This window comes from Silene latifolia, chromosome 10 (genome assembly GCF_048544455.1).
Source record: "Silene latifolia isolate original U9 population chromosome 10, ASM4854445v1, whole genome shotgun sequence".
NCBI lineage: Eukaryota > Viridiplantae > Streptophyta > Magnoliopsida > Caryophyllales > Caryophyllaceae > Silene > Silene latifolia.
In genome coordinates, this window is record NC_133535.1 from 126,111,936 (window position 1) to 126,124,444 (window position 12,509).

The 12,509-nt window shown below is 31.0% G+C and overlaps 1 protein-coding gene across 1 annotated transcript; it reads left to right on the forward strand.

Moving 5' to 3' along the window:
• The first annotated feature begins 1,681 nt into the window (after window positions 1-1,681).
• On the forward strand, window positions 1,682-2,839 carry LOC141608180 (F-box/kelch-repeat protein At3g23880-like). Its single transcript, XM_074427542.1, has one exon. It carries the CDS (start codon window positions 1,682-1,684, stop codon window positions 2,837-2,839), a length of 1,158 nt encoding a protein of 385 aa, XP_074283643.1.
• The last annotated feature ends 9,670 nt before the right edge of the window (window positions 2,840-12,509 follow it).

The window sequence follows — 12,509 nt, forward strand, 5'->3', positions numbered from 1 at the left end:
CCTCTTAATTACATATCTTAGCTGGGCCAAAGTATCAAGTTTGTATGAATTGTATTGGATAATAGATTATACTCCATTAATAGCCATAATTAAAGGATAAGTTAGTAGCGTAATCTCCGAAGAAATTTTCTGTAATTATGGAAGTTTATGTAAAATAAGAAAATTCATGGGCAACAAGTAGGAAAACAGATCACTCTTCACAAAGGCAAAAAAAGCAATTCTTAAACTAATAAGAGTAATAGTTTTTACAAAGGTCGCCCATATTACTATCCTCCTATTACTATCCTCCTCCTCCTATATACTAAGAGAATAAATCTATCCATAATTTTCCCTCCAAAATCCACACATGCTTTAATAAGGAAATAATTGTATTTATGGGTGTTCTAAAAAAAATTCATTTTAATAAGGAAATATATAAGAATTGGAGTTGTATCTTGTGATAAACTTAATAACAGTAATTTTAAAAACTTAAAATAAATAAGAAGTTAAATAGTATTAGTGGCCATGGAACACACCTTTAATTTTTCTTTTAATTTGGGACTTGACACCCTATAATCATATATAAATCAAGATATGTACGAATATTAAAACTAAAATAAATTTCTTTCATAAAAATCTTCTATCTCCTATCTACCAAGAGATTAAGTATCCTATAAAATTTTTCCCTCCAAAAAACTAAACATAATAAGGAAACTATATAATTGGTAATAAATGCCTATTATATGGAGTATCAATCTATACTAATTAATTGTAAAGAATTAAATTCAAAATTATGATTTTTTCATCAAAATAAAATAAAATTAATGCTAAACTATAGACTTAAGTTGGTAAATTTTTTATTAAATGCAATAATTATAACTTTAGAGAGTAACTTGCATACTTACCATCAACTTTATAACAAAAAAAATACACTTTTCATAACTTTAGTTTTTCATTATAAATAACACCTAAAATATAAAAACTTTATATATACCGCGCATTGCGCGGGATCTATACTAGTTAAGAACTAAATTACACATTAACCAATACAATTAATGCATATATTAAGATTTTATTTCCTCTTTTGGTTTCTTAAATACTCCCCTCCATTTTTTTATATATGTCGTTTTAGACTTTTGTACATTAATTAAGAAGAATTTATGAAAACTAAAAGCATTGATTATGTATAATCAATAACCTTGAAAATCATGAAAATTAAATTTTATTATCCTTAACACTACCTCTTATTGGTTAATTCTCTCCACAACTATCAATTAAATGCATAAAAAAGAAGTGAATGTGTATGGGAAAGGAAAAAGTGCATTGAAAAAGGAAAACAAGCTCTAAAACGACATATAAACTGAAAAAAATTAATTTCTCTAAAACGACATATATTAAAAAATGGAGGGAGTACAATCCAATGGATTATATTTATCATTACCCATTTTTTTATAGCATGTCCAGGATTATCTAAGAGCATCTTTGCTCGGTATTTATTTCAAAAGGGTTATTAATATTATCGGTTTAATTCGTTTTGAAGTATTTACCTTAACTTTGACCTTTCGACTCTGAAAAGGTCATGGCATAAATAAATGACGATGAAAACTTCAAAATAATGGATGAATGAGTAGTATTAATCAGACGACTTTTTATCAGCCTCTACAAATTTAAAACCAAGCAATTCTTTGAAGAGTCGGAGAAAATGGGAGACAAACAGCCAAATAGTGATAACAAGAAGCAACAAAGCTGCTTCTTCGATGATCTGATTATTCAAGAAATACTTACACGATTGCCCATTAAATCAATTATTCGATTTAAGTCGGTTTCAAAACAATGGTACTCTACTCTGTCTTCTTCCAATTTTGCCAACGCTCACCTTATCAAATCTCCGTTTTCTCACCCTTCTGCTCCCGTTGACACCTTGTTAATCAAATGTGGTAACAATTTCTACCTTTCCTCGTGTGATGATGATCAAATTTCTGGTAATTTTCAGAATAATTTAGTTAAACTAGACGCTGCCTTTGGCGTTGAGGAAAATTCTTTTCGACTCATAGGGTGCTGCAATGGGTTGATTTGCTTAACCCTCACTCATGATAACTACTTCATAATATGGAACCCGGCTACCCACAAAATGCACAAATATGAGTCGGATGGGTATTTGAATGGTATTGACTTTTCAGGATTGTCTATTGTAGTTCGTGGATTTGGGTATGCATCATCTGTTGATGACTATAAATATGTGCTAATTGTTTATATGCCTCGTGAAAATGAAAAAGGTAATATTGTTCATATCTTCTCTCTAAAGGAAAAAAAATGGAGAAAAATTGATTTTGATCATGATATGGTCATTCCTGAAGGAGGAGCAGTGCTAGTTAACGAAAAACTTTATATGATTGCTTTTCTCAGAATTGATTTTGGCAGCCGTCTCGTCGTTGTTAGCTTTGATTTGGGACTAGAGACGTTTGAAATAACCAATAAGTTCAACATAGACGGCCTCGACATTTTAGGAGTCATGGGAGGATGTTTGAGCATAATTAATGGTTATACACAAAACCCGTTCATGCACATACAGGAATCTCCTACAACAATGAAATCTATTTGTCTGCCTAAGGAGTTGTGCTTGATCAACTTGTCCTCTGAAATAATCGGGTTTACGAAGAGTGGTAAGTGTTTTGTAACAGCTCCAGTTAGTGATGACAACTTTTGGGATTCCCCGAGTAGAGAACTTTGGTTGGTTGACACAGTTACAAAACCAATGGGATACTCGATGCTTATGAAGGAGGATGAGGGTCTTAATATTGTACAATATGTTCCAAGCCTTGTTTCGCCTTTCCCAGTTGAGGAGCTGTCCGAGGCATAGAGACAGAAGACAGTACGTACATTATGTTATTATAGTTTACTTTTTTTTTTTGCCAGCTGTTATTATAGTTTACTGTAGTCTCAAGTTTGATAACTTTGTATATTTGCAAGGCAGCATTGTATGTTGTATGTACTGGTGGTCGGTGGATGTGGTCGTTCATCGTTGTATCTTATTATGTTATATACTTCGTACTCTGTATCAACGGTTAATGTATTATACAACTAGTTGTATGTACAACCCATTTAATGTAGATGAGTTTTGTCATAAAGTTATCGAGCTCTACTAACAAAATTATTGAGTTATGATACAAAGTTATTGAGCTTAACAGAATAATTATTAAGCTCGATAACTTCGTAAAATAACTCAATAACTTGTAAAATAGCTCAACATCTTTGTGTAGGAGCTCAACAATTTTGAGGTGGTTGTATAATGCTACTATACAACCGGTTGTAGAATAGTATTTGTGCTGTATCTACACTCGTATAGTTGTGTGACACTCGGATATAACTCAAAGTGAGTAGACGTGACTGTACAATACAATTTATTTTAGGCAAATAAAATGGATCTTTGAACAATACGACTATTTTCGTTAATTTATTCCATTCGCGAGGTTTGATTTTATTCAATCTCTCGAAAATATAATCCCTTTATGAAATTATAATTTTTTTAATTAAACCCTGACTATAATCTTATAATAAAAATTGGTTTTAAACCCGTGTAAATTGCACGGGTTTGCCGTTTACCGTTTACCGTGATGTTATTACCAAAAAGTCTTATTGTAAAAGATGATAAATTATACTCCGTAGTCATCATATCATATATTATATTAAAGCAACAACCGTAAGCCTATTAAGCCGACACGTGTCATCAGCTATTAGTATGCCACATCATCTATGGAAATCTGACTCGGCATAATAAAATAAAAATAAATAAATTATTTAAATAAATTATTATACAAAATCAATAAATATCAATCAGATTCGCTATATTAATCAATAATCATGGTATCATAATTAATTATGGGAAAGATATTTCAAAACCTAAAAATGTGGCAATCATGTAAAATCATCATTGATTAGCTAGTTGAAGAATCATCAAAATTATTTAAAACAATATCTTTTGATTGATTTAAGAATATTGATTCTTCCTAAAGGCAATTCACATAATTTCCTATAATACGATTATACGAATTTGTTATAGAAGGAAGTTAGCATAATTATAGGAGGAAGTGATTATCACTATATATAGGATGATGCAAGTTTTCATAATATCAAAAATATTTATTAACATAATCAATTTATTGATAATCAAAATTCAGTAATTAGTGATTTGTCACCGAAATTGAAGCCATGATTCATAAAAGTAAATATATTAGCATTATTGTAATAATCGGTTATTTGCTTAGATCGAGAATATCTAATCTACCCTATATTCATATTTCTGTCTGACCATATTAAACATAGTTTTCAACATTAGTATTCCGGGTGTGATTACGGAGCAGTGTTATGTTACCACGTAAGCTTGTAGAATGATGACTTTGCTTGACTCTTCCTTTCGGCCTCTCCTGAAACAATGAACAAACTGAGGGCTCGGCTTGGTACCGAGCGAACTCACTCCGACGCTCAAGTCAGTAAACTTAAAAGGGATTAAGTTGTGTGTTACTTGACACAAAGTATATTGTAGAGAGATAAGGGAGTTTATACCAGATTAGTATGTTTAATTGATTATTTCCGGATCCTCTCCTCAATGAGGATTGAGGAGTATTTATAGACTTTCACCTTTTGTCACGTAGTGGCTAAGTGGCCAAGTGGCAGAGCAGGTGGAAAGACTGTTCTACCCTCGGCCGAGGGACCCATGGCAGGCCGGCGGGCCCTGTTGACTCCATGCCGAGGGGTCTTGGATGTGAGTACGCGGATGTGTGTCCCGGCTGGCTAGTTGCCTGGCCGAGACCCAAGGGACAGGCCGACAGGCTGCGTCGGCTAGGCTGTCCAAGGTGTTGACTTGCTTTGGATATCTTTGACCTTGCTCAATATGTTGACTCGGTCAGCGGGTGCAGAATATGCCCCATCAATTAGAAATTTAGAATATCTAACCTATTCTAAAATCTAAATTCATATTCCAACTCTACGCTTCTTTGTTTCATTTTGATTCTTATATTACTTTCAAAAAAATTGTTTATATAATTTATAATGCTAATTATTCTGAAGATGAAATATGTTTGATGTGTAGGATGAAGAATTGTAGATCTGTATTTGGAGTTGGGGATAAATATTAGAAGACTTTATCATGGACGTCAAATAACAATTAAGAGCCCCTACCTTCGCCGCTTATTCCCTTTGGAAATTTATTTGTGTTTTTATATGACTTGACGAGTTATTTGGACTTTTTGTTAACTAGTGTTATAACATTATTGCGTATATGAGCAAGGTAATATATTGGTAGATCAGAGCTATGTAGTAACCAAATGGGATGCAAGTGGCTGGATGCTAATGAGCAACGTAAACAACAATGAGAGAGCAAGACATGGTGGATATGGCGCCTAATGTGTATATATGTATAGTATAGCAATGATTACTCCCATGATTGAATGATCAAAACGGTCAGTGGTAAGTCGTCTTTTTTTTTTTGCCAAGTAGAAAAAAAATTAATAATCGATGATAAAGTTTTTTTTTTTAATCAACGATAGTCTTTTTTTATTTTTGTTTTAAGAGAATTGAAAGGGGAGATTGTAAACGTCAAAGACTCAAAGAGGATTCAAATGAATGAAGGCCAAGGTGAGAAATTAAAGGTGTTTGTCGAGATGATCAAGGGACTTACAAAAAGGTTTATATGAACCGAGATACTAAACTTGTGCAACAACGATAACTCAATCGATTTGCTTTTAGCTTTGGGTTTATACTGAGTATCATTCTTTCATTCCTCTCTTTTTTTTTTCTCATAATTTAGTTAATTACTTCTCCACACAAGAAATGCACAACGGATAATACAAGAACATGATAGTTTGACTCTCAATATCATTTATTTTTATATATTAATCAATAAGATATTGTTAATTTGAATAAATATTCGCATTCCTTTTATAATTTGAATACTTCCTCCGTTTCATTGATTTTTTTACAGGTCAAAACAAGTGGGGTAAAGAGGCATTTGACATAACAAAACAATTACCCCCATACCAAGTGGAATAAGTAGATTATCATAGTCATTTAGAAAAGTTGTAATTTAGATAATAAGGTTCATTGTGCGATGGAGAGGGTCAAAATGGGTATAGATTATGATTTTTTCTTCAAAATGACTTGAGAAGTACAACTTTCAGGTGAGTTTGTATTAGTTATGTGTCGGGGTTGATAGTTTGGTACTGATTATGAAAGATTTTTTTAGTCCGGTACCATTTATGAAATTTTGGCATAAACTTGGTATTGTTTAATTATCAATTTTTCCTTTATTGACTCTAAATTAGTGAATCAATTGAGTATTGTCTTAAATTACGAGTGAATAGTGACGGGTTTAGACCTTGATCAAAAGGGTTGTCGAGTTAAGTCAATTTTTGACCGGTCTATTTGAAATCACTCTGTTTTTCTGATATCTTAAAACAGAGTTACGACTTCCCAAAGTTTATCCGTTTAAGAAATTTTGACTGATTTTTTTCCGACCACACGTGCAGAAATTGACTTTTTTTTTTCAAAATGATTGTCTTTTCAAAATCTACAATTCGAGAAAAAACCACGCCTTTATGAAATTTTGACTAAGAGATATGAGTATATGAGTAGTTGAAGTAATTTTTGAGAAAAGTAGGGGCATTTGGTAAAAAAATTGCACACTTTAGGGGTACCATGAGAATTATTCGTATAAATTATGACAATTACAATTATAATATAAATACTATTTATAATGCAGTTTTGAAGATCGCCTCGTACACACGGGTTTAAAAGCTAGTTATCATATAAGATGCATTAGGGTTAATTGTTTAATTACTCTTTTTTTTGTTTAAACACTTTTTTTCAAGTACTCCTTGAAGTGTGATTTATTTTTTTATTGACCAAGTCTCACACTCTGAGTTGCATTTGCCTTGGTAATCATAGTGGTACATTAAAAACCAAGTTAAATACAGAATATAATGGAATGGATTATGTTATTGATAGGGATGTTGTTGGGCGAGGGACGGTGGTGGATGTAAGCTAACTTGCACGGTTGCACCCGTACCTACCAAACAATAGTCGTATAAGTATCCGCTGCACTGCGCACTGCAGGTAGAAATTTCCAAACCTGTACCAAACCCACCGGTGTAATCTAAATTCAAACCTGTACCAAACCCGCTAGGTTGAATCTTAATCCAAAGTCGTCCTATTTACCACGCTAACTCGTTATATCATAATTTTTCGTTGATAATTTTTTTCAATAAAATGCAGTTGAATCAATATAAATATCCAAAAAATTTATTTTTAGCTTTGTAGTTTAATTTTCAACAAAAGATTACTCCCTTTGTTCACTTGAATTTCAATAAAATGTAATTTAATTAATATAAATATCCAAAAAAAAAAATCTTGTAGCTCTGTAATTTAATTTCAACAAAAGGTTCACTTTAATTCCATTCTTTTTATTTTTTGAGTGTTTATTTTGATTCCATACGTTTCTATATTGTATAACTTTTACCATTTCAAAATGCAACATACTTCTGGTCGTTTTTTCATTTTATGGAATCCAATAACCCGCAAATTTCGCAAATACTGAGATCTCCAAATTTGCTACCAAAGAATGTACGGTCACTTGGGGATTTGGCCGGGTATGTTTCTAGTGTTGATGACTAGAGGATTGTTCGGATATATGACGATGTGTTTTGTACATTTAGAGTCCATATCTACTCGACTAGGTTTAATAAATGGAAAAGAATCCACCGCGAGTTTTCTCATAATTTCTCTACTACGAGGACCGATAGTCAGTTAAGTAGACCAAGGGTGATGTTTATAGAGACACTGTACTGGACGGACGAAGAAAATCCATCTATCCTCGCCTTCGATTTAGCCTCTGATATGTTGTACACGTTTCCTCACCTCGAGTATTACACACCTTGTTCATATGTTAATTTTACTGAAGATAATTACATGGATTATCTGGGTGCGTTGTTATGTGTAGTAAATGGGCATTTATCGATGTATTGTAGACTTCTTACAAGTGGTGAGGATGTCATAACCATGTTCAAAAGTCCGGGAGAAACGGAACATATCATTATTTCAAGGGACGGGATAGACAACTTAATTGGATCACCAGGAAGTGACAAGATCTTTACACAATCTTATGAATTTTATGGTGATTCACCATGCTTAGGGGTTGCCAATATAACTTCGCAGGCATCCCGGCATTTGATGCGCACACCATTAATGATCCTTGAACGAAGTCGGAGAAGTGAGATTGTTAGTTATTATGCAAGTCTTATTTCGCCAAATATGCTCATGTCATAAGACATACATTTGAGGGTGAGGATTCGAACATCTAACCTTTGCCTTTTGTTTTTAGGTTTCTTTGAACTCTTTTACCTTGCTTTGATTTTCTACTGTTGTTTTGTGTATAACAACATTGCTGTTATTTTTTGAAAGGTAATATGTATACTTAACCGCTTAATGTGTTCAAAGGAGTATTGTACTTTTTCTGGGATTAGTTTTTCTTGAGAAAATGTATGCATGCCGATTATTTTTAACTTCTTTCACAAAACTATGCATGCTGATTATTTTCAAGTTCTTTCACAAAGGTATTAAAGTTACGTAGGTCTTATGAGAGACCGTAGTGGGAGACATAATAGGGGAAAAAAAAATTTAGTTAGTCAAATTCAGTAGGTCCTTCACCCATCATGTGAGAGGTCTTTCAATATTGAGAGACCGTATCTCTGGAGTTTTTATGTTAAAGTTAAATGATATTCCCTCCAATCTTCTATTTTCTTCCTCTTTAGTTTGGGCACAAGGATTAAGAAATGAAGTATTATATTGATAAAATGTTGGGTGGGGTTTGGTGATAGGAGAGAAGGATGAATAATTAAGAGTTAAATAATGAATTGTGGGCCACAAATATTAAAATAAGGAATAAAATAAGATTAAAAGAGTTGGGTGGGGTGTGGACGTGTGGTAATAGGAGAGAGGTATGAATAAAATAAGAATAAAAGTTACCAAAAATAGAAAGGGGAAGAAAACCTAAATAACCGTTTTAGGAAATAGGGAAGAATATGGTGAATTAAAGGGAGTACTAGTTTTACACCCGTGTAAGAATGTACGGGGTTGCTTATCACACTCGTAATATTTTTAATTAAAATAACACAAATAATATTTCTAATGATACTGATCAACAATATAAATGGTCAATAATAAATACTCCCTCTGTCCCAGTCATTTGTTGTCATCACACTCAATTTGGTCTATTTGTCATTTAGTAATTGGTCTCATCCTCTTTCCTTGGTCTTACTTTGTGACAAAACCAATTTGTGAGAAAATCAAAGGACAATAATTGACCGAAACGGAGGGAGTAGAATGGTCTTACGTAACTTGGAAAATTAACTACTTACAAATATAATTAACTACTAATTAAGAGAAAAAGGATTACGCATCTGAGGTAGTACCTCAGACCTTGTAGTTTTTGAGCATATACACATTTTTTCTGAGTATATTATCATTTATAAATATAGTTTTTGAGCAATATTATATTTTTTTAGTGTAATGTTTTAATGAATGTGCTCAAAAACTTTATACTAAAGCAGAACTCAAAATTTTTAAAATAAAACTCAGAAAATAAACAATCAATCAATACATATATATAAAGCAGAAACTTTTCGAGCGATATTAGAGAGTCCAACTTTTTTAGAAATCCTAACAAAAGTAGATTTCGAAAAAAGTTAAATAAATAAAACTATCCTAATAAAAGTAGATTTCATAGTATTTAAAACAAATTTTAATAAAATTATCCTAATATAAATAGATCAAATATATTTTAATAAAATTATCCTAATATAAGTAAATTAAAATTATCAAATAGATAATAAAAATTCATAATAATTCAAGTTATCGTATTTTTTTTCCCCAACTTATGGTCTCATATATTTTTAGTTTGTATTCTCGCATGAAAATTCAAGAAGCTGGTGGATAAAAGATTAATTTATTTATTAAAGTGTTATGTTAAGATGATGTAGTGTAATCTTACGCGATTACACGAAATATAAATTACGATTTCATCAAAATGTAATCTCTAAATAATCATTGGAGTGTGTGTATAGAAATCATAAACATAAATGCCTCTATATACATTCAAGTTATCAATACATAAAACATTTCACTAATCTATATATGTTACTATTTTTGTTTAACTAATTTACTTTGTATAAGAATGTGGAGATCATTAGATGGAGGAATGAAACCGAACTGAAGTATAATTTGGGGGTTTAAACAACTCAAAGCTTTTGTGTAACAATGGAAAACTCACAGTGTTATTTATATGATGAATTGACGATGGATTGTAGACTCACGCATTAGTAGTATCACCTAATTTCATCTACTACAAAATTTCATATAAACCACCCGCATATATCTAAGTAATCTAACCATTACGAAATAGTAGGTGCTACATACTCAAAAATACACTATGTAACTAATTATATTGTATATTAATGTCATACACATTATTCATATACTATATCTCAGATTTCATTATAAAAATTAAATGAAACCTAAAAAATGAGCTTAGAAGATAACTGGAAATTCGGAACCGATCAGTTAACTGACTAAATAAAAACTGCTTTTTAAACTAACCGAAAGATTTTAAACTAACCGAAAGATAAGTTTTTTTGATAATATGGCATAAAAGGACATAGTAAGTACTTCATATTTAATATTATAAATTGAAGTATTTAAAAAAAAAAAAAAAACAGGTAACTTATTACTCACATGCTTCGCTTATTTTGGTAAATAATTTATCCACCAAATACTTACAACAAAAAACATAAATGAAATTTTGGTTAGATAAATTTAAGTTTATTTTTTCGAAACAGGCCTAAATATGAGATTTTTAATTCCATGATCTCTTAACCTTCATAATATTAAATTAATTTCTTTTTGATATTTTTTGGGTCCATGTTTACTTACTTTTGAACCTATTGTTAGGAGTTAATCTTATGTTCCATTTTTAATTTTATAAACTTGATTAATAAAATAAATAGCTATTGGTTCAGAATAAATATTAGCAATGAGACATTGTAACACAAAGTACGTATATCTCATAATCATGAGAAATAGAATAAATAAGCAATTGGTTCAAAGTAAATAGCATTCCATATTAAAAAATTATTAACTCTACAATAACAAAAAAAAAAAATTGATCAAAAGGAAAATCTATCACAATTATCCAATTATATCTATTTTGTCTTGGATACAGCGAATATAAATAAAGTTTCAGAATCAAACTGAATTTTAAATCACGTCAACCATGGGTGTTAGCTAGACATGGGTAAACAAAATATCAGAAATATTTGAAAACTATAGAATAAGCGAGAATATAACATTTTTATGGAACGAACTATTTTAAGATTTACACAAGTTGATCTATGGTTTTGAAATTTTTTACTTGTGACAAATAAGGGCATGTAATTTTTCTAACTAATATGGGTATGAGAAAACCTACATTCGTCCCGTCCCCTCGCCCATATGACATCTTTGCTTTTAGTCTTTTTTTCCCTATTATTCGAGACTTGGTAGAGTATTTTAGTCCCGTTAGACTTTGGGATCAAAATTCATTATCTTTTAGGAAATTCACACTAAATGTACGTCCTCTTCCCAATGATCCTATGTATTTCTTTTGCAGAGTCGTCAATACATTAGTCTAACCATAAAATACTTATTTGGTAACTCAACGATTTTAAATGATTTCATAAAACTAATAAATGATGTTTCCCCGTGCATTCTATGCAATAGAATCACAAATATTTTTTATTGTTGTTTAGAGAATAATAATTCTATTGGAATTCAGTTTGGATTTGATGTTGCGAGAAATTATACAAATAGGATTATACATCCAGTTGTACCATAAGCATTGTACAACCAGGCATAAGAACCCGAGTTTATATGTATTTTTTCTGAGTCAATTCAAAGTTCATGTTTTTAATGTGTAAATGGATGAGTTCAATACTTTCTAATAAAGCTCATATTATTTAACATGAAGCTCAGATACTTTATCACAAAGCTCAGATTCTACATTGTACAACATATACAACTGGTTATATAATCAATGAATTGGAGAAGTGAATAAGAAGCAAATACTCTTAATTGTAAATATATATAATCAAGGTAAAATATGTTTAAGAAATCTAACATTTTATTTGAACACACTATATATAATTATGATAATTGTTGTTTTACGTAACATCATTCAGTTTTACGTAGTTGTTGTAGGTTAAAATAATTTACAAGACTCATAAAAGACTGTCTCCGTTATTAGGATTCATTTTGGTGAGCTCCACCATATTTACAAAAAGAGCGTTTTTTATTGAATTAAAAACCAATTGTGCTTGCGACAATGAAAAAGCAAAGTACATATTATAACTAAATCACTTGATGTTTTAAGTACTATTGAATGTCAAATTTTTACGGTAAAAGCACTAATAATTCATCAATCAACTATACTAATCATGAATTTTTTT